Genomic DNA, 26,919 nt, shown 5'->3' with positions numbered 1-26,919 from the left:
CCATGGGAGTGTTATGACCTCCAGTGTAAGTAATGGAGATAAAGACGGCCGATATCAGTTACAAAGCTTTGCTCTCCGAGGACCTTAGTTTACATTTCATACGTTTAATTACATACAAAGCACAATCATCTTTTTTTTTTTTTTTTTTTATAACAGTCCAGTCTTTCGGCAAACTGAAAATCTGGAGAAGGGACTTTCTACTTAGTAATCACTAGAGTAGGGGCACTGATCAATGATACATAAACAAGCACACTGATCAGTGTGACGAAGACCCCTTACATTACATTAAAAGCAGGATCTGTGTACAGGGACAGGTCAGCTCATGTGTAGGGAGGTCGTTATTATTATGGTCTGCAAGGCAGAGCAAGTCGGAGCATGAATCATGTGAAACGGCTCGGATATCCGAAAGCTTCAGGGAACAAACCTCAAGACAGGTCCTTTCCATAATCAAATACTGTCCGACTGACACCCAGGCGCCGACAAGGAGCCCCGTAAACCCATTTTGAAACTAATTTCTCTCATGGAGCAAGAAGAGGAGTTAGTAATCAAAAGGGCTTATCAACTTTAAAATATGAAAATCAGACAATTCGACTGGGACTAAGAATAGCGGTGAGAAATTAGCTATGTTAATGATCAATTTAGAAAGTTAAACTGAATCGTATTGAGAATTTTAATGGAGATGCGGATTCTGTGACGAAATACCAAACAGCAGGGTTCGGTGCTGGGAGGACCAGACCACAGTGGGTGACAATAAATAATAATAATAATAATAATAATAATAATAATAATAAACAACATATTTATACAGTGAATAAGAAAATGTTCTGCTAACACCAACGCCACAGTCAAGCCGGCAGTCGGACTGTTTGGCTTCCACCCTCAACGTTCTGCGAGTATCAGGATTGAGACGGATCCGCCTTAAGATGTCACCATGCCAAGGAAGAACTTCACCAGCATCCCGGGGGCGGATTCCTGTACGCAGGAAGAGCACTGATTCCTAAATCTGACGGTTCAGCCGCGGTGATCTGATCAATCAGGCGGCCAGATCTCTTTATTGCACAAAAACGCGAACCCAGTACAGGCTAGTGCCAGCAGACACTGGGGCTGCACGATATCATATCCCGATTATAAGGCACATGCGCGATAATCTCCTCTTTCGAAGCATGCTGCGGCTGCTGAGCTGTCCCTTCCTTCACCGCTACCTCAGCGCGTATCGCTTCCACGATTCACCAAGACATTAGCATGTGCCGCGCTCCGCTGACTAAATTTAATAAAACATAAGGATGCAGCAAGTTTATAGACTACTGACTTTTAGGCGTCACAATGCACCAACAGTAATATTTTAGCCGCACTACTAATCCGCAGGTCAAATTGTGGCCGTGAGTAAACGTCTGCATAGTACCGAAAAGCCAGAGTCCGGACAAATGTTTAGGTCCAGCATATGAAGCCCTGGTGATTATTGAGCATGCGGCATATAATTACAATGTGATATGGTGCAACCCTAACAGACGCTACTGGGATAACTGGCAGCAGGGAATCGTCATAGCGATGCCAGTCACTCTACCAAGAGGAAGCGCATTGCCAGGTGGCAAAAGCTGCAGAACGGCACCCCCAGACGGGCCCCCTCCCCGCCCGGGTTTGCAGGCCTGCAGAGGACCAGGCTTACCGCCTGCAGCAGGATGGCGGCCGTTTCTCGCTCAGACGGGGCTGCGGACGATGACGCAAGCGCTTTCCATGTCTCGTCACTCGCGAGAGCGGCTCTCCCGCCTCACCTGAGGAAGTTCTCGAGGTCGTCACGGCTGCAGGTGGACCAGGACAGGTCGCTGGGGTTCCTGCCCTTCACCCACTCCCCCGACATGATGTGCGAGTGGCCGGTGCAGGCGGCGTGGTCGTCATCGTGGCTCATGCCCACGCTGGGGACAGAAGCAGGAGTCACACAGCCCCATCACTCAATCCTGCCACGTGGATGCAATTACCTCCCCCCCCAACTCATACAAACCAGCTGCAAAGGTCACCTGACCCATTATGCACAATACGGGGCGGGACTGTAAAAAGAGGAGGGGGTAGATCAGCGTGTCACTCTGGGCAATTACGGCACAATTCTTCCAAAGCCGCGACCTACATTCCAGAACAGCAACTGGAGTCAGAAAGCAGAGCGAAGGCTCCCAGGTTACAGAAGGGAAAAGGGGGGGGGGGGGGGGGGGGCAGGGGGTCCTAATACGTCAGGCCCATTGCATGAAGCAGAACAGGTACAAGCGAAAGTTACTGCAGGACCCAGACGGAAAGCGATGCGGAGCAAAACCACGCCTCTGCGATGAACCATGCTGAACATTCACGCGACCCTGGTACAAAATCAGGGTGTGTGCTTCAGCGAGTTAGGACACTGTGTCTGTAATCAGAAGGTTGTTGGTTCAAAGCCTAGGGCCCACACAGTAATTTTGCTGTTGGGTCCCCAAGCAAGGCTCTTAACCCACAATCACCCCGGGGACTAGCTGACCCCGTTTCCTCAGTCGTACGTCACTTTCGATAAAAATATCAGCTAAAGAAATATAATGTAATAATGTAAATGAAACCGGCGATGTGAAGTAGCGCATTAAATACGCTACGCATGTCTGACATATATTAAAGAACAGTTGTGTTTTTTTTTTTACTTACATCTTAGCCTGCAGAGACCTAAGAGACCTGCATGAGTGGCGCCCTCCTCAGGCCAATCCCACTCCTGCACATAATTCTGCGGCAGCATCCACTGGGTCCTGCCTGGCTTGGCACCCATGACCACTGGTGTCTTTTTCCAAAATTACTGTTTCAATTAAACCACCTACGTGTCGATCCTTCAGCTGCCTTTGCAAGGAGCAGTTTCAGAGCAGAGGGATTAAAAAGTAGAGGTGAGGCTTCCATCGATTCCAGGCTGGAAGAAGTTCAAAGCAAGTTCACACATCAAAAGCCGTTAAAACGAAAGATCTAAAACAACACAGGGGGAAGCAAAGAGATCTGTGTGGGTCCTTCTCAGACGACCACCCACCAGGGCAGGGCTGTGAAACACACTGCATGACGAGGCCTGTGCACTTATACCATCTTAATTATTTAATTAGCTAGCATTCTGGTGTAACACATCAATAAAAATTTTTTAACTGTACATTTAAAGACAGTAGGTTAATCCTTATGTTCAGGAAGTACCACATTTTAGTGGAAAAGCATCGGTGCAAGTAGAAAAGGTAACAAACTAGTTAGTGGATCGGTTAGTTTGGAGGAAAGAGGGGGAAAGAACAGGAGCCAGGCAGCCAGTTAATAACAGAATCACTATCCAGGCAGCCAGTCCCTGGCTAACAGAGCTCGGCCTCCGATGTGACGCCTCGGTGCAGATCGTCCCCCCCCCCCCCCGTCAGTAAACAGCTCCTGTCCTTCACAAATCCATGCTGACATCATCCTGGCCCTTATCTTCTTTTAGTACAGACTCAGCTTGAAGTGAGAGTTCTTGGGAGAAACCATTAATATTTGTAATACTTGCACCATAATCCAAACATTAAAGGCCATAAGAAAAATATTAAATATAAAAGAAGCTTTAAAAAGTCACGACTGTAATTATTCGTTCCCTTTGCTGCGGAAAACCCAGTTATGTGCATGAAAATTATCTCGGCAAGCCACAGAAGAGGAGAGGCCTGTTTCTCGGGGTAATAACAGTGATTCTGCTCTTCCGAGGTAACCCCGGTCTTTGAAGTTCCTTGTTTAGGTAGGAAATTTCAAGAAAAGCTCTCCAGGGTGAAGGATGGGATGAATCAGAGCAGATCGGGGGACAGGAGTAACTGGAAAGCGCAGCCGGAGGAGGAGAGGAGACTGGCAGTCGAGTCTCCGCAATTACCGGCAAATGGAAATGCGCCCACCCCCCCAGACCGGAGGACGGCGGGGAGAGCTGCGGCTCAACAGCCGTAATGGAAGGACGAGCACCACACAGGAGTCTGCAGAAAGGCCGGGTGGTACGGAGGGGGCATGACTCAGAGTAATCCACCCATGGGGGTTTACAGCAAAGCCGCGAAGGCATCAGCTAGGGACCAGGCCATGCGAAAAATGCAGGTCTTACTGTCAAATGGTGTCTGTTGTGTAAAACCAAACACTAACATCACCACAAACTCAGCGTGGGGGCAGGGGATCTCGGTTCACACATCTCCCCAAATCACCATGCGGAGCGACAGCGGCGCAGAGCAGGGCGGCTGGAAAACCCTGAGGAAGTCCTCAAAATGAAGAGGGGTCGTGCTCTGCCTTAAACTCTGAGGAAGGGAGACGGGTTTCAGCACACAATCTCACGCCCCCACAATCGCCGGGACGTGGAGAATAAAGGCAAGCGGGTCACGCTTGCTGGATAGGTGCTTATAGAAACGATGACAAAATGTTCTGCGTCTGAGACGCTGGAGTCATCAGGAGTGAATAATCCATGGACCGCCCCCCCCCCCTCCCCCCCCACGCTGTGTTACAGCACAGCAGGTCATTCAAATACTTAAGCAGATGCTTTTATCCAAAGCAACGTACGATTAAGAAACTGAGTTTAAGGCTGCAACAGTTAAACAGAACTTGGACCAACAACCTTCTGTTCTAGGGCAAGGCCTCGTAAATAAATGAGCCACACACAGTCCCAGATAACACACTCAGCACCGCAGATCTTAAAATGAACTGCCAAGAGACTCTCGCGTTTCCCCCGTACGGCGGTTTTATGGAGTGAAGCCTTACGGAGAGCCTTTACGGTGCCACATGTGATCCATGTGGTGCTGGGTGTATGACCTCACCCTCTGCGAAAGACTCCCGGCCAGCCTCACGCACAGCGCTATTCAAAACGTGACACTGGCTGATTAAGTTACGCTGGGCGACCGGAGATCACGCGCGGGCCGGCTTTGATGGCGACTGGCAGTCCGCTGGGGCTACAGGCCATGCCAGCGCACGGCACCCGACTGCAACCTTTCCAGCCTCCCTTGGAGTCAGCCTCCTATTATCCGTCGTGTAATAAAGTCTGCCGGCGGTACATGGGGGCCGCGCTAATGAGATACCGCAAGAGGTTTTAAAGTGAAGCTGTTTAACAAATTACAGCTAATTCGGTAAACACCTTCATAGCCCACCAGTGAAAAACAAGGCAGTTCACCGACTTACAGCCAAAAGGCCAAACACTGAATTTAAGAGAGCGTGGAATTAAACCACTTAAACGAAGCCTGTGACGAACACCCGAGGCGTGCAGCTTCGGTCGCAGTGCAGCTTATCCAGGCCGGGTTAGCGGTGACAAACTGCAGGAGGTCGACGGCGCTCGACTCAAAAAAGGCTATTTTTCCCCCAACGGTCAATAAAATCAGCCACGTGTCACATTTCAAAGCGTCACGTCATGCGAGAAGCAGGTATTTCTTTTCCCCGGTACGGTATGAAAAATGGAAAAACAGGAGAAGCAGAACAGCGATGTCGGAGAGGGGAGGGTCTCGGCGGGGAGCGCGATCGAGAGGAAAAGCTTTCCGGGGAAACTCGGGTCAACGGGAGTTCGCTTAATGGAGTGACCTTGGCACCAGCTGAGCAGCAGAAAGCATCGACGGGAGAAGGATGACATGGCATCTTCCGAGATACTCCTCAGGTCCCGAAGCTGGCGATCCAGGACCCCCCCACACACACACACACACACACACAAACTTACAGTCACCATTCCCAGCCAGCTCACACTGAAGCCTTTGTCTGCAGGAGTAATCCGAGTTAAACAGGATTAAAGTGTCTGGGAGTTCCCAAGAACCACTCAAATGGGGAGGGGGACGGGGGGGGGGGGCTTCAGGGACACGTAAAAGTTCTGCCCTCCAAACAAAGTGACCCCGATGGATTTGAGGCGACAGCTGGCGTTTAAGATACACTGGCGAATTTTAAGGAAACCCAGCCAACTGCTACAAGCCGAATCGTTTGACCTCCTGACCTTGACCTCTGAGGTCAACAGAGAGGGAACTGGGCACGAGAGCGTGGGGGGGGGGGGGGGGGGGCATCTTCTGACCAAAGAGCAATAGGGTAGTACTGTCACAAGCCAAACAATCTCTAACTAGGCTTATAATGATGCTTTTTCACTGCCACCGAGCACAGAGCCATACCGCAAACAGACCATTTTCCACTGAACACCATCGAGCTGTGACTTAAGTGCGCTTAAACTGAGCTGGTCGTGTTGCCACCATCTAACTGATTGAAATGGACAAATACCAATGTTCTGCGCATGCATTATCCGAAGGCGAAAACGGCATGTTCTATATATTAATATTAGTAGCGGTACATGTCGCACATAAATGCAGTAGATAACAGCTGAACAGAATGGATTCATAATGCAAATGTACAAAAGGGAATGCTAATTCGACTAGCCTTGGATGCTAAAATAATACGGCGAGTCTCTTAGACTTGCCGGTGGACATTAGCATACAGTAAATGGTGATGTGCACCACGTGAACAGTAAATGAGTGTTTCTTCGGCTTTACATCACTGTCGTTCTCCAAACCCGGCAGTGCCTTTACGGAGCCGACCGTTCTGCAGTGGAAAGTCCGAAACGAGCTGGAACCGCACTGTAACTAGTCACGGCTCGGCTCCTGTATGCCGGAGGAAAAGCACCGCAAGTGAGCAGAAGGAACAGAAACGCCGAATGTGAAAAGGGCTTGGCGGCTCTTACTTGTGGCCGAGCTCGTGGGCGATGGTGAAGGCCAGGTTCAGGCCATTGTCCTCTGCCAGCACGCACTTCCTCTTGGCACTGCAGGCCCCGCCCAGGTAGGCGATTCCTGTGAAGGTGGGGGTCAGGTAAATGTGAGTTGGAAGGGCACCACCCCAGCCGGGCCCACATTGGCCTTCCTGCAAGCCCATAAAGGATAGAAGGGTGTGACCTCATCGGTTTTTACCGTCCTCCAGCCCAGATGAATCTCAGTTTTTTTTAAAACATCACCTTGCGACGTGCCGCGAAGAGTAAGACGCACGACACGCTTTTAAAAAGTGAGAAACATCTGGTTGGAATCAGCCAACGCTTGCAGACGAGGGGTTTTTATTTAATTTTTGTCTCGGTATTTAGAGACGCTCAAACCAGAACCAAAGGAAAAGCGCGCGCACACACACACACACACACAGACACACACAGACACACACACACACACACACACACACACTCACACACAGACACACACGACTTAATGAGCACCGGCACCTTCCCTGCAGGGCTGGGGGGGGGGGGGGGGGGGGCGCATCCCACTGGGCCCACTGGTTGCAGCGTTTTCGCTGGATTCGCTGCAACCACGTGTGCGATAAGCAGGTAAGGAACTGGGATTAAACACGACGATATAAAAAATAGCTGCGTTTTTGTTGTGATAGAGGCAGAGCTGATGTCAGGACGGACCGCAGAGTCTGAATCCGCAGAGGAAGGTTTAGCACAAGACTTCCCTCGAAAGCGGCTCCGCGAATCAACCAGACCATTTCATCACGGACCTCTCTATTTGCCGAGCCCCTCAAGAACCAAGACAGCCAATAATGGAGAAAAGCCGGAGAAATCCTCCAGGCATCACATGGGCGAACTGAACAAACAGGAGCCGTCTGGGGCACAATAACGCAGCTCCTGTGCAGAGCTCCACAGAGACAGCGGCACAGCCCAGGAGCTTCCAGAAGTCGGCTTAAAACCCCGCACTCTCCCCAAAGAGCAACCTACCTAGCAAGAAGCCTGAAATATACTGCCACCATTCACCATTATTATTAGTATTATTATTATTATTCGTACAACATTTTTCAGTTATTCTCTCGGCTCTCCATAATCCCGTCCTAAATCATAATTCAGAGCAGACCCACAGCTAACAGCTGCGACATCAGACTCAGCCATGAATTATCGAGCCGCGTCATACAGCTAATCTTGATACTGTACGGGGACGTCAGCAAACTTTTTCAGCCCTTGTTTTGTTACTCTGTTCTTCGCCCCGGTAAGGCAGGGATGGGGGGCCGAGTACACGTCTGGGGGGCGGAGGGAGGGTGGGTTAAGGAAGATGCCCGGCCCATTCAGCATCCTGGGCCCAAATACCAACATAACACATTTCTGCTATGTCTCGTTGCCGGCAAAAATCTTCAGCGCAAACAACCAGATAATCAGATCCCTTGGAATCATGTCTGCAACATTCAAAGGATTAAAATTGTATTTTAATGTCAGTGCTCTCAATGTATTATTTATTTTATCTGTGATTAGATGATTATGTTTACAGTTTTAAAAAAAAAAATGGTTCACAGGTCGGGGGGGGGGTCCAGAAAGTAATCCGGGAGGAACACAGAGTGCGCTCATCCCCGTCGTAAATACGAGAGCAACTCTCGCCCTGGTCTTACACAGGAAACGTGAGAGGTGTGACTCAATGCCTCCCAGAGAAAAAAATGCAAAAATAAAATTATAAAATTTTTTAAAATGCCAAATCAAAGTCACAGGCTGGGACCCCCGGGGCAGCAGGAGGCGCCGGCGAGCTGAGTGGGGAACCCAGGTGTTCAGCTGCTACATCCACGGCCCCGTTTTTACAGCCTCGCACAAAGACAAACAGCAATATGGCAATGCAAATACCCCCCATCCTCACCCTAGATCAAAGGTGGCAAGAAAACACAGAGCCGCCTCCCCCCCCGCCCGAGATCCACCAACAACAATACCGGGCCTCGGGCTCCCGGAGCGGACCATCGGCGCAGTAAGGGAGGGAGCCACGATGAGGTCATACATTGCGGGCATGGCTGTAGCTTGGGGGGCTGCAACAAGGTCAGTGGCGGCACAGCCAGAGCAGGGTGGGGGGGTGGTGCTCAGGTTTAACAGCTGCAAGGTGGGGCACACAGCCCCCGCCCCAATTTCTCGGGGTTTAATGAGTGGCTCTCATTTAGCTTCTCTGGCCTGCAGACCCCGCACCCACCTGCCTGGTGCATCGCAAATATCCACTGCCCCCCCCCCCCCAAAGTGACCCTGCTGAGGTCCACAATAAACTAACCCTCCTATTCCTCAGACTGTCACCACCCACTGCCCCAACCTGACCAATGGGCAGCACTTCAGTGAGTGGGGGGCAGGGTTCCACCAATCCAAACACAGAAAGTAGCAAGACTTACTCCTATATTTGGAGCAAAGACGCAAGAAGAAAAAAATAAAAAAAGTCAGGGGCAGTAACGCGGCAGACCCCACTCGTCGGGGGCAGTAACGCGGCAGACCCCACTCGTCGGGGGCAGTAACGCGGCAGACCCCACTCGTCGGGGGCAGTAACGCGGCAGACCCCACTCGTGGGGGGCAGTAACGCGGCAGACCCCACTCGTTGGGGAGAACAAGTCCCGACCAGCTCCATGGGCCATGGAAGGATGGATGGAGGCACTGCAGATCCCGGGAAGACCGCGTGGTTGTGGGGGCGCGAGCCGGCATGCCAGAGGAACACCCCAGACACCCGCGAAATCTTTCGGAAACGCTGAGCCCTGTTTCTCGGGGACGAGAGGCGAGGAGGGGAAACATGGAAGGAAAAACAACAATCTGAGAGGAGGACAGGAAAAAGGAAGAACTTGAAAGTAATGAAAACAGCCACCCTCCGTGACTGAACCCCCCCAGTCCGTGTCCGGGCACGCTGCTCCCTGCTCCCGCCTCCTCCCACGGGAAACTCCGAAAAAATGTCAGCGTCTGTGGTTACAGGCAGAACAATTCCAAGGAAAAAATAAATGTTGCATTATATACGAGGCAGGACACTGCACGGTGCGCAAGGCAGGACACTGCACGGTGCGCAAGGCAGGACACTGCACGGTGCGCAAGGCAGGACACTGCACGGTGCGCAAGGCAGGACACTGCACGGTGCGCAAGGCAGGACACTGCACGGTGCGCAAGGCAGGACACTGCACACTGCACTTAGGGAGTGGGGGTTCATAGCTGGGGCCCGGCAGACAGGCCAGGGGGTGCGCAAGGCAGGACACTGCACGGTGCGCAAGGCAGGACACTGCACGGTGCGCAAGGCAGGACACTGCACGGTGCGCAAGGCAGGACACTGCACGGTGCGCAAGGCAGGACACTGCACACTGCACTTAGGGAGTGGGGGTTCATAGCTGGGGCCCGGCAGACAGGCCAGGGGGTGGGCGGGCAGGACACTGCACACTGCACTTAGGGAGTGGGGGTTCATAGCTGGGGCCCGGCAGACATGCCGGGGGGGCCTCCAATCCCCCACCCAAACGGCTGGCACAGACGCCCCAAAGCCACGCTTATCTCTTCTGGGATCGCAGTCTTCCGGAAGGGGGTGGAACTCGTAAATTACGTTTTAAATGAAAGGTGTGGGGTGGGGGGCCTTCAGTCTGGAAATATGCACACCCTCAGCGGGGGGGGGGGGGGATGGGACACCCCTCCCACATCCGCAGGTTATCATTACGTGCAGAGACACAATAAATCGTATCGCCCGTTCAAAGGCTCGTGTCAGACGTGAAGCTCTCTGCAGGGATGTTCCTACGCATTTAGGGCGACGGATGCAGTCGTTCCCCAGGCAACGGAGACAGAAATCCACAGCACTGGTCTCAACATGCCTCTCATTCTTCTCAAGCCCTCCCCCCATTTTCACCAAAAAGTTATTTCACCGCATATTTAAACCCCCAACAAAAAGAACGCAAGTTAACAAAACTCAACAGTCATCAAAAAAGGAAAAGATGAATACATCTCTTATGCTGGATACTAATAATGCATTTTTACTTTCAGACACATAAATCAAACTAGAAGAGGCCACAACCCAGCTCTGCCGAACACAACATTTTCCATCTCTGACGGGCCTCATTCAGATGATATATAACCGGTAAGAGCAGAAAAGTCACAAAGGCACGTCCCATGTAGCTCAAATCCTGCAGATAAGGCGTGATTCTGTGCCGCAGATCTGTCTGTTTTTCAGGCATGAAACAGTGAGATAGACAGAACAGGGAGCCCTTTCTCCATCACCGACATGCTGAATGACCTCTGTATCAATATTGACCAAATACCTATTTATCAGGAGCAACTCCGAGAAACCGCAGCAAGTCTAAGAAATGCAACAATTATCTCTAGAACTTCAGCTGAACCTATGGGTCAGCAAATCCATATCCATGTAAATTTCAGAACGAAAATGGAAGAAAAAAAAAAAATCTATTTTAAAATCAGATATCTCAAGGTCTTTGCTGAAACGGCAGCTTGCTTAGCAGCTCAGCCAGGAATGCATCTCGCCGGGTTCCTCCACCATGCACGTGCCACCGGGTGGTCTCCTGAGCGGGTGTATTTATAAACTGAGAGCTGGAGGTGATATTCATGGGGACGCTGCTTTGCATTCGGAGGGCTCTGCCACGTGGAGCCGAGGACTGTCAGGTCACCGGTCATCTTCTGACTGGCATTAGAAAGCAGCATTTATGCGAAGGGGAGTCGGTGCTCAGAATGCACGACCACGTCAGCCTTCGACACGAAAGATCTGGGAAGTTCATCACGATTGTGCCACTGTCCACGGCCGTGCCGTCTCCTGAAGATCTCACGGGTAAAAATATCCACATTCAACACTGATCTCAGAAGCTCTCAGCCCAAACGGACGGGTGTTTACTCACCAACGGTGTCGCACGGCTCATCTTTATGGACGCAGAAATCGGTTCTGGAAAGGAAGCAAGATCCATCACTGGACGTCATGTGCAAACTGCATTTTAAGACTCATATCAGGCTCCTCATACAGACTAAAATGTACCCATATGGTTGATCTCTTTTCCTGGAGAACTATTCGTAAACCGTTTACACCGATTTTCAATCTCATCCGTGAGTTTTACAGCCTAAAACAGTGTTTCCTAACCCGGTCCATCGGGGACTGACATCCAGTCCATGTTTTTGCTCCCTCCCAGCAACCTACCGGGTCTGTGGGTCCCTCAGGACTCGATTGGGAAACACTGGCTTAAACACATGAAACAAAGGCTTTCCTTCTAACCTCGCCTGCCTTGACCACAATGACATTTACCTTCGAAACGCCTCTCAGCAGACTGACTTTTCTCAGCCATGATGGGAAGGTGTAAGAGAAGGTAATCGGCTGGTGATATCCATAATGCGGCCAAACCACCTCGATATGACGTCAGTGTCGTCGCGGCGGATCACCGATGCCCGCTACCCCAGCAGAACCATCCGTTTACACCCATCTTCAAGCTATACCAAAAGCCTGCCCCTCTAGCTCCACTTGGAGATGTAAAATGGTCTGGGACTCTTTTCCCTCATTTGTGAGCTCGTCCTCAGGCAAGTCAGTCGAAGGGAGGAACCCTCCATCGTCTCCCCGTTTGGCCGACATTCTGAAATGACCGGGCCGTGTCCCGCCGTGCCCCTCGGTGCATAAATTACTAACGAATCAGACTTAACACTGGAACAACAAAAGCTAATTTATCGCAGTCCAAGCAGGGCCTCCTCCTGGGAAGGATTAACTGTGTTCCTTCGCAGCCTAGTGGCCTTGGCATCAAAACTGACGAAGACATAAAAACGAAACTCTTATTCCAACTATAAATCAGCTACGACTTCCTATTTGTTTCACACAGATCGAGTTTCGTCGAAGGTCAATTACAGGAGTCAAATGAGAGACTCGTGGTAGCTTCCCCCCCCCGTCATGTGACCTTCGGTATGAACAAATGGTCTCTCCCTGCCCATAATTCTCCATCCACTGTCCCTTAATGCCCGACTCGAGGAGCGAAGAGCTCTGTGCTGATTGTGGGACACGGATAGGGGCCGGACAGCTACGGCTCTGCACACGGGGTCTGTGTGGACCCCGAGCACGACACGGCAGGGTCCAAGCAAGAAGTGAGGGTGCATCTTCAACTGAGCATGAGAAACGGCAGAAACTGGTCAGGCCCAGATCCGTGCTGCCTCCGCAGATGTCTGTGGTTATGACTTCGTTTACTGGGATTAAATGTCACAAGATAAACAGCGGGAGGAGCCATCCTGTCACTGTTCAGACTCTTGCGGGGGCTTTTAAACACCCTGCTTGTATCTGCAGAGGGACGAGAACTTTGACCAAGGGCATGATTCAGTCCATCTCGTGAAGTCCTGCCCTTGCACGACTCAAGAACACTCCCAGAAGGGTTGGGGGGGGGGGGTTGCTCGGAAGTTCACAACTAGCTGGTCCAAACGATGCACGTGCACACAGGGATCCGGTTGATGCCTCCCATCCCACAAACCGCGCAGCACTATCTGTCAGCGATAACGCCCCTAGTGATCGCAAAGGAACGGAGCAGACCATTACGGGGAAGGGAGGGGGAGGGAAGAGAGAGTCCTAAACCATTTCCAAGGCCTAACGACACACAACAGGATTCAGGAAGCAGAGATTCTCCATTACAGGGAATTTCTCCGGTCGATGAACTAAAAGAAGGAAGTGACAATGCACACAGACGCAGTCAGTCTCTGCCGGAGTCTGGAATGCCGGCCGTTCCCCGTTTATGGGATGGATAAAACGAGAAACTCCGAGCCTTGTCATTCTTTGCCAGGCTGGAATCAATGCCGCCGATCTCCCCCTAGATAAGCGGGGGGCAGGGCGGCACGCCGAGCAGGTGTAGTGTGTCCTGCCGCTCGGCAACCTGCCTGGTATAGTCTCAGATGGGCGGCTGTCACCTTTAAGGAGGCGTAGGTCACGCGGCCGGGTGGCATGCAGGCGTCGAGGCAGCGCCGACTCCCCCCGGAAGCGACAGAGACGTGACGGTAGGATCCCGGACGAGCAGAAGAGGGCCGGCATTTTACCTTCTCCAGCCGCGACCGCTGCCATCATCCAGCTACGGATTCAAGCAGCTTCTGCCTTATGGCGAAGTGTAATTGATAGGAAAGGCCCCCCCAACCAACATTCCTGAAGCTTTTTTCAAGCAGAAAGTTGAACATTTCAAAGGAGTTCAAGGCCCTAGGGTCAGGGTCAGGTTCAGCATGGGATGTCGGACATCCTTCTCTTCCAGGTCACATGTAAAGCTGCGTTACTCATTTTGGAGAGGAGGGGGAAAAGACTGAGCGATACGAAGAAAGATAAAAACAACAAAGAGTTTTGTATAAATTCCGTTATATACTAAACTAAAACAGCTTTAGCCCCATCGGACTGGAGGATGACCTAAATATCCCCCATTTAACGACCTTCCTCCCTCCTTAATTTCATCAGCAATTAGTGTTTAAAAAGCTCATTGTAAAGATAACTGTAACGAATCCTTTTCAAATTCCATCAACAAAAACAACATACTTCCAGGACAGTAATGATCTACAATTGGGGGATGTTGTCCCCAGAGCCGACGTGCTATTGTCTGCTAAATTAGAAGCCGATGTGGGAACAACCAGCACACGATGGAGGATCGGCCGCAACAACGCCTGGGCGAGAGGCCTAACGGGACATATGCTGACATAGACGCTTCCGCTCGGGGCCTGTGGGTTTGAGGACTCTGTGCTCATGGAAGCTATCTTTACAAAAAAATGCTCTGAGGGCAGAGTGAAAGATGATTGGTTATCACCCAGAAGCAATCATATTGGACAGGAGGTGGGACCAAACAATCAGATGTCTTGGCTCCACCTCCTCTAGTTGTTTGGACCCAGCTCTTATATAATCTGATTGGTGATCTCTATTAACCAATCAGAAAAAGGCAGAGCGATCTCCATCTGCTGAGACATCACATGTTATGTTTTATGTACTGTAGCAGGATGGCAGGAGGAACCGTGCGGAACTTTCCGGACGATCTTGCCATTGGTCATCCGAGAAAAAATGACAATCCTGCATCCCAGATCTTCCGGGGCCCCCCGTATGCGACCTAGACCAGGAGCCAGGGAGATGGATACGATCTTCCAGGCTACATGGACGTTCAGGATTCCCTTTTTTACTGAGAATGATACTTGGCAATAACAGCCAATCGGAAAGCAGGAATGTGATCTTATGCCAGCAATGAGGGGTTTCAGTGAAGAGGGGAAATTGGTTACAAACCTCTTCTGTTAATGAGAATATAATTGGACGGATCATTAACATTCATCAGTCAAAGCAGGCAAACTATTCAACAGCAGAGTCAGTTGAGCAGCCACCTCTCACAACCCCCCCACCTGGTGACGAACACAGCGACGTCCATCGGGGGTGGGTCATCTCTCCCTCCGGGAACGTGGTTGTTGCCCAGGAATCGGGGCCCACCAAACTCCTCATGCTGCCAGTGGCAGAAGCTTTCCAGGGAGCGCTCACCATGGTGACCCACCTTCAGTTTCTCCTGAGGAAGCCGCCGGCCAATCAGAAAATGGGAGAGGGGCGGGGTCAGTTTTTTTAAGAATTATTACTTGCAGTAATATCTGAGGGAAAACTAATGCAGTAAAACCAGGAGAAAGACTCGACACACTGGCCTCCAGTTCACTAATGCTCGTGTCGACCGCAAAAGGTTACAGTGAAAACAGGAGGGTCCGAGGGCAAACTGACCGGGCGGCTGTGGAGCAGAACCAGCTTGGTCACTCGGATGTTGATGCTGACACCCAGACTCTTGTGGCGGAACATGTTATACACCTATCGGGACACAGAGCATCAGTGAGGTGCAACCAGTCAATAACAGGACTACAGCTACAGGAGTGCGACCAGGTCACATTGCCTCTCTGATCTCCACCCAAGGCAAACATGCGATCATTTCCGTCCAGACACCTGCTGGCAAAGGGCACTCAGATGGTGCATACAGCCGACGACGCGATCCTTAAATAACACGGGGCACCCAGGCGCCTTTGAAGATCCTCTATTAATCATGAGCTCCTCGGGGTGCTGCTGGGATGTACTAGCTAAGAGGCAGGAAATTTGAGCATGTAGAGCTGTGTCATAAAGGGAGCAGCAAGAGGGACAGGGAGAGAGGAACAGGAAGAGGGACAGAGACAGGGACAGGAAGGAGGACAGGGAAAGGGACAGAGAGAGAAGGACAGGAAGAGGGACAGAGTTAGAGGAAGAGAGACAGGGAAAGGAAGAAGGACAGGGAGAGAAGGACAGGAAGAGGGACAGAAGGACAGAGTTACAGGAAGGGAGACAGGAACAGGGAAAGAAAGAGGGACAGGGAGGAGCAGCAAGAAATTTTGTGACACGCGAGCTGTATAAACCATGAGCATGGAACTTAGACCTACACCAGACTCTGGGTATATTCTTTGCATGCGTTGTTTGTAAATGTGGCTCTTCTGGCTTGTCTGACTTTGAACAAACTGGCAGAAGTAAAGCTTGCCAACAAGGAGCCATTAGCCACCAAGACCTCAGCCTCCAGAGTGCGCTGCTCCTCCCCTTCAGGCTGCCATGGCAACGGCATTCTCCCTAAGAGCGGTGTTAGATAAGAAGGTCCTGAAACCTTCACCATGGAGCGGAAGGTCCTCCATATCGTGGCCTGATGTGGGACTCAGGCTATTCCTGCCCGCTGGTGCCAATTATGCGGGTGTCGCTACTGGCGTGACAAAACAGGACACCGATTTAATTCTGCCTGATAAACGAACAAGTCATGCGGCATGGGTGGTAATCGCTCTGCCAATTCGTTTCGACCATTGCTTACACAAGTTAAACATAAGGTAATTCTGTGCTCTGAGACTTTACTCCCAAGGTTTCTTCCTTCTAGGGAGTTTTTCCTTGCCACTGTCGCCTATGGCTTACTCACTGGGGGCTCTGGGTGAGGATGCTGTAAAGCGCTTTGAGACAATGTAATGTTGTGATAATGCGCTATATAAAAATAAATTTGTTGTTGTTGTTTATCCCAGTGAGTAAATAACTGATGGGCAGGACGCTCACGGATGCATGGGACCCCTGAAAGACCCCAGGTTTAGAACAACCGCTGTTGGTGTCAGGCGTGACAGGGGCACACTGCCCGGTTAGGACCCAAGACAGCCCACCATGAACGCCCCACACAGTAACCCTACACACTTCTGTGCCTAAGTAAGAAATTCAAGCAGACTAGGGATCATAATCTGTGCAGTTTGGATTTCCCCTCACCCCCCTTAATAAGCTCTTCCCAGGGAAATATTTCATCTCAGGGAAAGAAAAAATGTAAACATCCCCATGAAAAAATGCTCTAAATAATTTAAACGGTGGTATTTATTTTTGGTCTCTGAGGATTAAAGGGTGTCATTCACTGCACAATATGAAAGATAATAATTCTGCTCATGACATCTGTTACAACCAAATGAGCCTGAGAGACATTACCTCCACCGCAAGTGCGTGCAGGTGTCCCCCCCATGTATGTGTGTGTGTCTGCGAGCGCGTCCCCCCCCACGTGCGTGTGCGCCTGCGAGCGCGTCCCCCCCCACGTGCGCGTCTGCGAGCGCGTCACCCCCCCCACGTGCGCGTCTGCGAGCGCGTCACCCCCCCCACCTGCGCGTCTGCGAGCGCGTCACCCCCCCACGTGCGCGTCTGCGAGCGCGTCACCCCCCCACGTGCGCGTCTGCGAGCGTGTCTGACTGCACGTGTGCGCGTCTATGGCTGTGTCATACACTCACCATGTTCATCACCGTCAGGATGAACCTCTGAGCCGCCTCGGGCCCGTGATACGCCACCATGTCCGAGTCGGCCACCACCACCGTCTCCACGGTGTAGTCGCCGCCCCGCCGGATGGCATTCCTGCGTTCTCGCCGGTCCTCCCATTCCTTGGTCTTCCTCTCCTTCTTCCCTGCAAAACAACACCCCCACCCCAACTTGCTGAATGGAGAACAAAGGTACTGTGAGATTCCACCTGACAGCTCTTAATGTGAAAATCACACTTAGCAAGACCCCCGAGACGCAAACGCAGAGCACAGACCCAAGCAGCCGGATCCGGTCCGGAATGAGATTTCGTACAGGGATTGCGGTCGTTCCAATGACTCAAGTCAGTTTTTGAATCTTGAACGAGGGTCTGCGAACAATCAGGTGCTGACGGACATCACGCTCAGCCTTTCCACCCTGCAACCCCAGCAAACCCCTCCTCCATGCCCACTCCCCTCCAGCCTGCCGGGCTGCTCCGGCCCTGACGTCAACCTCCCTTGGAAAGCGCTTACAGTAGACTGCTCCTCATCCTTTCCTGTTTCGCTACCGCTAGGCCAACAACCAAAAGCACAGACCGGACCTTGGCTCTGTCCTCTCCCGCCTCCCCTTGTTCTCTCCCTTTCACTCATTTCTGAACGAGCGCCAGGCCCTGGGTTGTCACCACATGCACGGCGCACAACGAGCTCAATTAATCCTGACCATCCCTGCTGTAATTACTCTGAATGTCACCATGAGGACCGAGCGGGAGCCCGGAATCGCGCTCGCCAAGACACCCCCGCTGCAAGAGGCTGCTTCGCTAATGCTTTTCATTCAACGAAGGAGCAGAGAGACAGGAAAAACCTCAACGTGACAGAGTCAAACCACAGGGACACAGAAAACTACAAGCAAAAACCTGTAGCTACCCTCGTCACCAGATCGATGACGGATGACACAAGGTTGCCGGGCTATCAGTCCCAAGCTAAAGTAATTTCTCCTGCAGAGGATACTGAGACCCACAGTACATTGCAGGACAGGTGACTGGCCTTTATACATGGAACGAGTGAGGAAGTTGAGCTCAAGAAATCCTGAGAGAACACATACTGTTCAAAGCGTTCATCCTCAACGACCGCAGGAGAACGTCTTTGCATGCTCTTCAGGTGATCCTTAACGTGTTAAATCAGGGGTCTAACATCACCGTCTAGCAGCCACTGGTACCCATTAGGATCCAGGATTTAATCTTCGTTCTTAAGAAGACAGGTCCACACGGATGGCGTAAAGGGATGTCTACAGACCTCCACATCTCCAGGTAATTAAGGGCTGCTAAAACAGTGCACCGTTCTATAGGTCACTGAAGAGAATCCCACTCCTGGCCCAAGGCGGAGATTGCCTCCACGTTTCTCCACCAGCAAGTCTCTGCAAACGAGTTGCAAGTCACCTCAGGCCAAAATCGAGCGATTCCCTCCGTGATCTCGACGGGTCGCTCTCAAGAAGGGCTCAAACCAATTTGTGAAAGTTCAACTGAAGAAGTTCCTCCTCAATACAGAAGCAACACGGATCACTGTGACGGCGTTTCAAAGGTGACAGCCATCTTCAAGCCAACCAACCAGTGACAAAGTGGGCAGGACAGGCCAAGAGGTGCAGGAAAGCGCAGAAAAGTAGGTGCATGGACACTTAGAGGGGAGAAGCCCAGAAAAAAATCCCAGAGGACAGACAGCCATAAGAGCTAACAAAACACACTTCACCTAATAAGGGAGACCACTCCTGGTGAAAATGTCACAGGAATGCTTTGCTACCTTTCGGGAAAGCATCCAAACCATGAACAGAACACAAAGAAAATTATGCCGGCTCTTAAATTCCATTTCCTCAGGAGAGGTGCATATTTTATGGTGCCTCAGCTTCTCTGGTAGGACCCATACAGCACAAAGAAGGCCCTCTCTGTTCAAGGCCACCTCCCCCGACCACTTAACCAAATCCCATTGGCCGCTGTCAATCATGTGACCGGTCACAGCAGCTCTCTTTAGACCTTGGAGATCCGCGCCACGAATTTCAGGGCAGCTCTACTTCCAAACGTGCGCAGAGATGCTGCATTTCCCTTGTGAAGAATATTCCAGAAGTCAGGTGTTTTGGTAGGTTTGATTTCTTTTTTTTTTTTACTACTTTGAACCCAAATGCCCCCAAGCAGCGAGGAGGGGAGAGGGGCACCAAAAAGGACTCCTCAGAATGAGCGTGTGCCATTAAGGAACCGGAGGCTGCTTCACAGCGGCGTCGCGCAGTCCAACATTTTTCACATTCCCATCTCAATTCAACGCAGACCGCAGAAAAGTCCGGGTTCTTAATCCCAGAGTCTGGCTCGAGACAGACCCCTCGTTCCGTATAAACACGGGTGCTAATTATTAAGGGCAACATCCAGGGCTCTCTAATTCCGCTGGAAGCGCCTGGGACGCCGGCCAGGGATACAGGCCAGGTCCTCGGTATCCACCTGGACTGCCCTCCATGGGATTAGAGACGTCCAATAAAAAGCAAAACCATTTAGAGCCTCACGCAGCCCCCTCCCTAGGGCCACCACCCCAGCACACCTTCTACACCTTTCCCAGGAGACATTTTGATAACCAGCCACCCATGAACTCGCACACAGATGTGAGAATCGTCCCCGTCGCCCTCGGGCTCCAATGAAACAGGCATTTTTAAAGAAAACTCTTAAAGGAAATTGAGCGCATGTGTAAATTTTTTTTCTTCGCAAGCAGATGCCAATGGCTGTAATCTCAGCAAGCCGGTATTCCACCGGCGCATCCGAGAGACCCGGCGTGACCCACATTCGGTGCCCCGCGCCGCAGTGATTTAGTTGGATGAAGTACCCTCTGCTACACCGCACCGGTCACACCAGCCGGCCATCCGGACCGCTGATGTCCGCTCGGGCCGGACCAGCCGGTGCCATTCCACCAAGAATGCTGGAACGGGCCGGGAGCAGACAGCGGAGCTCTGAAGCATTCAGGACATGGAACTTTAATGGATATACAGTGTGTCTCAGTCAGCACGCCATTCCTCAAGGGAACACAGCAATTGGGGGGGGGGGGACGTCAAAACGCTCTTCTCATCGAGGTTCTTCAACAGGCCGCCGGGGGGAGGACGCGGAGGGGGGGGGGGGGGGGCTGGCAGGGGACCATCAGTCCTAAGCAGACATGAGTGTGGGGGGGGGGGGTGTAGGAACAGGAATGTAAAATCCAGAGCCTGTGGGCTCGCCGAAAGACACCAGGTGGTGGGACCCACAAAGCCCCTGGCACCTGAAGCTCTGTCATCACCAGCAGCAGAAAGATAACATCCGCGTAAGGGCGGGGGCTGCGGGCCGGGACCGGGCCGAGGCAGCGGCCCGTCGGCACGAGGCAGCCGCCAGAACCTCATCGTGTTACCAGCGCTCCGTCCCTGTGACGAGCCAGGTCCAGTTACAGCAGAAGTCCAAATTCTCTCCCAGATGCGAACACATGGAAAGAATTTATTTACACGGCCAGTCAAAAGTGCTGGTGGTCTTTTCTTCACAAGAATTATGTAATAATGCAGGACACGCTTCTCTCCAGGACAAAATTATACTTCATCACACGAGTGAGAGGAACAGACATTAAATAGATAACAGCAGTTTACCGACAAACGAAACATCCCCTTCTGTGATTGGCTGAAGAATTCTGCTGATAAGTTTTTTTTTTTTTGTTTTCCCCCCAAGAAGAGAGAGAGAGTCAGGAATGAGAGGTTTGGGTTCACAATCACAATCACGACGGCCTGTCGCAGGGCTTTCTGCGCTCCCTTCTCAGTTCTTCAAAGAGCAGCACTTCAAATTTTGCACGAAAGTACAGTGAACTGGGAGATCTCCACCAAATTCTTTTACTGGTAAAAGCTTCCAGATGTGTCCACGACCTCAATGGCCGCAAAACTACAACTCCCATAATTCACCGGAGGAAGGAAAAAAAATAATAATTAAAATCACAGCAGTCAGAGAGCCTGAGAGCGTTGGCTCCCCTTCAGAAAATGGTGTGCTTGAAAAAATAAATTCCTCCTGGTTAGAAAAATCCAAAAGCTGGGATTTTAGGAGCAACCCCACAGGGGGTAGAGAATTTGCTAAGCGTCCATAGTTGTTAGACAGTAGAGGGGCTGCTTTTACTGTCAGGTAGCATTCATGCTAAGTTATAACAGGTTCCAGCAAGAAGCATGTTTTAAAAAAACTGAACAGCTGCCCACCTTGAAGGGACAAACTTCAAAGGCAGGTTGCTGTGAAACTGAAGATATATTAAACCGGCTGATCCGGGACAGCAGGAGCTCATGGTGAAGACTGGGGGCCCAAAACAGTTATAGAGCGCAGGCAGAGATAAACAAAACTGCAAGCAAATAGCATCCAAAAAAATCACCTGCTGCAGCAGCTTCCTGGAGGAGAATCACATGCGTGAGCGAGCAGGCAGGCAGTATATGCCTGCGGGATGCAAGCATGTCAGGGAGGGGTACTGACTGATCCCCAAAGGTGGCTGGGAGAGGGGGGGGGCTCATTACCTTGAATGGTCTCACAGTGCTTTGTTGTCTCCATTTCCATGTGGGGGGGCCTGGCTCTGGGAGATCGCCGCTGGCGGACGACCCTATGCTCCACGCCAGCAAAAGCACCGGAGCTGACCGTGGGTTCGATGAACATGCGGTCATGTTCCGTCTGCACCCATCCAGTCTGTGGGAAGATGGGAAAAAAAAAAAAAAAAAAAAGAGCATTAAGCCACCCCCCCACACAAAAAACCATCATGACCCTCAGTTTGTGTGCAGGGAACACTGTTCTGTCAATCTGATGTCCCCCTCCCGTACCCCCACCATGAAAAGGCTGTCAAAGTTGAGAGAATGCTTTCTGTGGGCAAGGCAATAACTCTAATCCATATACCCATCCTTCCTGATCAGGGTTGCAGGACGACGAAGTAATAAAAAATTTTTTGAAAAACTGGGAAAATGTGAGTAAACATGAACTTCAAAAAAAAAAAAAAATCAATATCTTGCAAGAAAGTCAGAAAAACTCCCAAGAATCTCATACAGGTTGGTGGCTTTCCATTGATCTAAATCTCCCCGGAAGCAGACATCCATCCATCCATCCATTTTCCAAACCGCTTACCCTATTGGGTCGCGGGGGGCCCGGAGCCTATCCCGGAATCAATGGGCACGAGGCAGGGAACAACCCAGGACGGGGGGCCAGCCCATCGCAGGGCACACTCACACACCATTCACACACACACGCACACCTATGGGCAATTCAGCAACTCCAATTAGCCTCAGCATGTTTTTGGACTGCGGGGGGAAACCGGAGTACCCGGAGGAAACCCCACGACGACACGGGGAGAACATGCAAACTCCGCACACATGTGACCCAGGCGGAGACTCGAACCCGGGTCCCAGAGGTGTGAGGCAACAGTGCTAACCACTGCACCACCATGCCGCCCCGAAGCAGACATCATTAGTATGAAATGACCTTCTCCATTTCCCTATAACTGAAAGACACGGAGCAGATCCTGGAGTCCGGAGATACTCCACTAACTTATCAGAACCTTCCATTCCCGGCCAATGGCCAGGTGAGCTGACAAAATCAAAGCTGCAAAACCCGACGTGCCTCTTACCTGCACCCCGGGGCGAGCAGCAGGGGGCAGAGGGCCCCCACGCGGGGATGGGGGTGGAGCACGAGTGGGGGCGGGGGGGGCAGAAAGTGCCCACCTTTACAAATAAACAGCCTATTATCTCTGAACAGCACCGAATTGAGCCTCATCAAGGCGAGATGGTCGAAAACAGCCCAGGTAAGCCCAGGATTTCCGATATGGATGAACTTCCATTACAGCATCCAGCATTAATTCCAGAAATCCATAAAAACTGTTTTCACATCTAAATCAAAAGTTAACCAGTCAGTTCCTGCATAAAAATAGTCTCAATAATATGGGAGAGGGGAAAAAAAAAATATTTACACTGCCTGGCTGATATTACGCCAGTCTATCAGGACTATAGCTGTCACATCAACAAAGAGGCTCCATGTCCTCCACAAAAGATGGGGGGGGGGGTCTTTCCGGGTCTGTTTCCGCTGGGTATTTGGAAGCCGAGGAACCGGCCTTTCAGAACGTTAACAACATCAAACAAAAAGGCGACAAGGGGAATGAATGGTGAAGATAGGAATCAGGCACATGGGCTAAAGGGATTAAGATAAGAGAGCAGGCTTGGGGAGGCGGGGGGGGGGGTGGGGGGGGGGCCATCAAACGGCAGCACCTCAACAGGCGGCACCGCAGAACGCAGACGGCCGCGTCTGACAGCAGCGAGTCCGCAGGTTTCTTTAGGTGAAGGTGGTGCAGAAGCACGGCATCTGCGGGTGGCCCCCGTACGCACAGCTGCTCTGGGGGAGGTCAGCCGGCCGGAGACCCCAGCGACATCCGGAAGCCAGTGCGTGAGCAGGGACCCTCCACAGATAAAATGGCAGGCGAGCGCCGAGCAGGCCAAACACCACCTGTCACCTGCCCGTCTGCAGAAACGCCCGACCGCCTTTGATACGCCGGTCCTGGCTCCCGCCGACAGGCCGCGTTTCGCCGCTCTTTGTTTCAACTGAACTCCCGCCAAGAACCGTGGAGGGATTTAATGACAGAAGCAAATCGCTCTTAAAACGCCACGAGCTTCACCTGGGGCCCTGTCTGCGCTCTGCACCTTCATGGCCGAGCTGCAAACCTCCCCACCCAGGACAACAACACAAACCCCCCAACCCAGGAGTGCCAGAATATTCCGATCCAAAAGTAACCATAGGTCATTCACCAGTTACCTCTTAACAGACGTCTGATTACGCGACTGGTCTTAGGATGTGAAGGGACATTTCTGACCCTAAAATCTGCCTTTAGTGCCATTATAGTTTGGTGAAACATCCTGCCCTAGTTTGTGTTTTTTGATTGGATTTCACAGCTGTGACATTGGAAATCTGACTTTCACCGTATACCCACATCCCCTGGCGACCGAGGTAATAATCACCGTTATAAACCAGGATAAATAAATATTCGCACACTTCAGCTTCTAATGAATTTCACACTGATGAATTTACACGCCCATACTTGCATGGTGAAGTTACTCAATCTGTTTATGGTCGCTATGACATTCTTAATAAAAGGCACCTAAAACGACTGGGCAGCTGAAACAGTGAAACGATGACCGGCGACTCGTGGTGAATATGAATTTGTTCGAGCCACTGTGGTGCACAGAGAGTCTCCAAATATGCGGAGAGTGGTCCGGCCTCTCAGCCTGATTGAGGAGCAAGGGGCAATCAGCAAGCCATCCCCCTAGTAACGTGTGTGTGTGTGTGTGTGTGTGTGTGTGTGTGTGTGTGTGTGTGTGTGTGTGTGTGTGTGTGGGGGGGGCGCAGTGGGTCTAGGGTCAGTGAGTCCCTCTGCCTAAGCCCCACGCAGTCAGAAAAAAATTTAGGTACAGAAGTGAACTGTAAACATCATTAATGTACCCCAATGGTACAAAAATGTTCCTGAGAGCCTATTTCCATACAATTACCTACAGCTAAGGTACAATTTGGCAGACCCTTGAGGGTACAGCCCCCATGACTAGCAAAGGTACAAATTGGTACTCTTTTTCTGACAGTACAGGAGCAACCATTTCATGAATGAACAAAAACAAGTGATGTTTGTCACTTGCCATCAACTGCAGAATTACAGCGTCTGTAGGTGTGGGGGGGGGGGGGGGGAAAGGCAGCTGTATCCCCCAATGTGAATTTAACACACAATAACAAAGTTATATAAACTCAAGAGAAGGTGGGTATATGGGGTGAGAAAAAGTATGACTTTTTACCAGACCACCACAGGTGCTGAGAGTCGCAAAAGAGTTGGTGTGATTGAGAACCCGGCCGGTGTAGAAGCAGAAGGCGGCACCGGGATCGCTCTTCGCCGGTGCAGTCCCGTTATCTCGCATCTCCTCAATTACGAAGTCATCCGATAGGAACCCTGCGTCCCTCCTGAGCTGGAGGAAAAGGTCTGTGCCGAAGGCCGGCAAAAGCAGGAACAGGTCTCGGCTCTCCTCCAGGCGGCGGCGTCCCGGCTGGCTCACAGAGCGCCGCCCCCGCCCCCGTCCGCGGCCGCTCCGCCCGGCCGCATCCATCAGCAGGTGGACCTCGTCCCCCGTTAACCGCACGGGGACGAGCAGAGCAGCCTCCTCCGGGTCCGCTGCAGAAGATAAAATGTTCACACACACATCGCAGCCGCGGCTGGCCAAAAAAAACAAGGCGATCCCATCAAGGACGACGCCTTGCAGCGAGGCTCCAACTCCAAAGTATGATTTGCGATGCGATGCATATAGGAAGACGTGCATTTGGCGGAGGTTTCAATTAAAGCAGATCGCGCGCGCGCGCACACACACTCATCTGGAAGGGACGTGACTGCAAGTTTCGCTTTTAAGATTTTTATAAAAGGTTTTATTTTGGCCCGAGATCTTTAAAGATTGTTCTCTTCAAAGGCTAGCCATGTTATACTCACAGAAGTATGCACGATCAGACCGTGATTAAATTTACATGGTGCGGCGTTCAAACTGTCAGTGCAGGCTAAAACTTGCGGACAGGCATGACGTGGATGAATGAAACCCCAAAAGGCCCCCAAACTACTGCATCTACGTGGACACGGAGACACTACGCCTTAAATGCGTGCGATTTGGATGCTTTCTGCTTTAATAACATTTACAAACTGTGACATCCAGAGGGGTAAAAGCGCAGGTGTACTCGTGCCTTACCTGCTACTGCCGACAGTCCAAAGCTGAAAAGCAGCGAAGACAGTATTAAAAGCCGGAGACTGAGGCTGTCCCACATGGTAAGGCGGCGCCAGGGCTGTAGCGGCGGACGGAACGGGACGCTGAGCCGAAGCAGCCCGGGCTGAAGCGAAGTTCTCCAAACTTTGAGAAATTAATGAGCTGCAGACAAACTGAACTTGAAACGATCGACACGCCTGTCCGCTCTAAGGACGGCCCCTACGGGAATGCGATTGGTCCAAACAACGAGCGAAAGAAAATCCCTGAATTCCTATTCGTTCATCCTCACGTCATTCTTTCGTGTGGGCTGACACAGTACACGTGGTTTGCCCCTAATCAGTGCACAGTGTGAGTAGTGTACGTATGGGTAGTGCGAGTGGTGGGGGCTTTTTGTCCCCCCCCCATTATTTATTGGCGCAGCCACATTGGCCCTGAATTTGGAATCAGAGGACAGAAAGTCTGAGGAACAGCAAAAAAAAAAGAATTCTTCAGTGTCACGAATGTATCGTGCAGAGTGTAAAACTGATATCCAGGATGACTTTTTTTCCCCAGCCAGACTCTCTAACTTTTATTAACGTTTTTCCTTTCATTTCTATCCCCAATTTACTTTGAAGCAATATAGCAAAAACCTATTGCTAAACCTAGTAAATTACTAAATACAGCAGTGGCCATGTTTATAGGTTAATAGTTATAAACAATACATTTTTCTAAATCAGCTCTGTCG

General features: G+C 51.2%; 1 protein-coding gene across 3 annotated transcripts in view; it reads right to left on the bottom strand.

The window, feature by feature from the left end:
* Positions 1-26,373, bottom strand: part of adamts17 (ADAM metallopeptidase with thrombospondin type 1 motif, 17) — a 60,914-nt gene extending 34,541 nt beyond the window's left edge. Inside the window, exons 1-9 of one of the 3 annotated variants that reach the window (XR_007400843.1) lie at positions 26,181-26,373; positions 25,251-25,621; positions 21,957-22,122; positions 17,423-17,592; positions 15,393-15,476; positions 15,032-15,189; positions 11,557-11,600; positions 6,662-6,767; positions 1,773-1,913 (exon numbers count right to left, since the gene is read on the bottom strand). Coding sequence is in view for 2 of the 3 variants with exons in the window: in XM_049031574.1 (XP_048887531.1) it covers positions 1,773-1,913; positions 6,662-6,767; positions 11,557-11,600; positions 15,032-15,189; positions 15,393-15,476; positions 17,423-17,592; positions 21,957-22,122; positions 25,251-25,621; positions 26,181-26,256 (1,316 nt within the window). In the remaining variant the exon portion in view is untranslated. The remainder of the gene's footprint in view (positions 1-1,772; positions 1,914-6,661; positions 6,768-11,556; positions 11,601-15,031; positions 15,190-15,392; positions 15,477-17,422; positions 17,593-21,956; positions 22,123-25,250; positions 25,622-26,180) is intronic. The other 2 variants (XM_049031574.1, XM_049031575.1) reach the window with 2 other exon arrangements.
* Between the last annotated feature and the right edge of the window lie 546 nt (positions 26,374-26,919).

The sequence above is a fragment of the Brienomyrus brachyistius genome, chromosome 11 (assembly GCF_023856365.1).
Source record: "Brienomyrus brachyistius isolate T26 chromosome 11, BBRACH_0.4, whole genome shotgun sequence".
Lineage (NCBI taxonomy): Eukaryota > Metazoa > Chordata > Actinopteri > Osteoglossiformes > Mormyridae > Brienomyrus > Brienomyrus brachyistius.
This window is presented reverse-complemented; position numbering and strand designations above follow the sequence as displayed.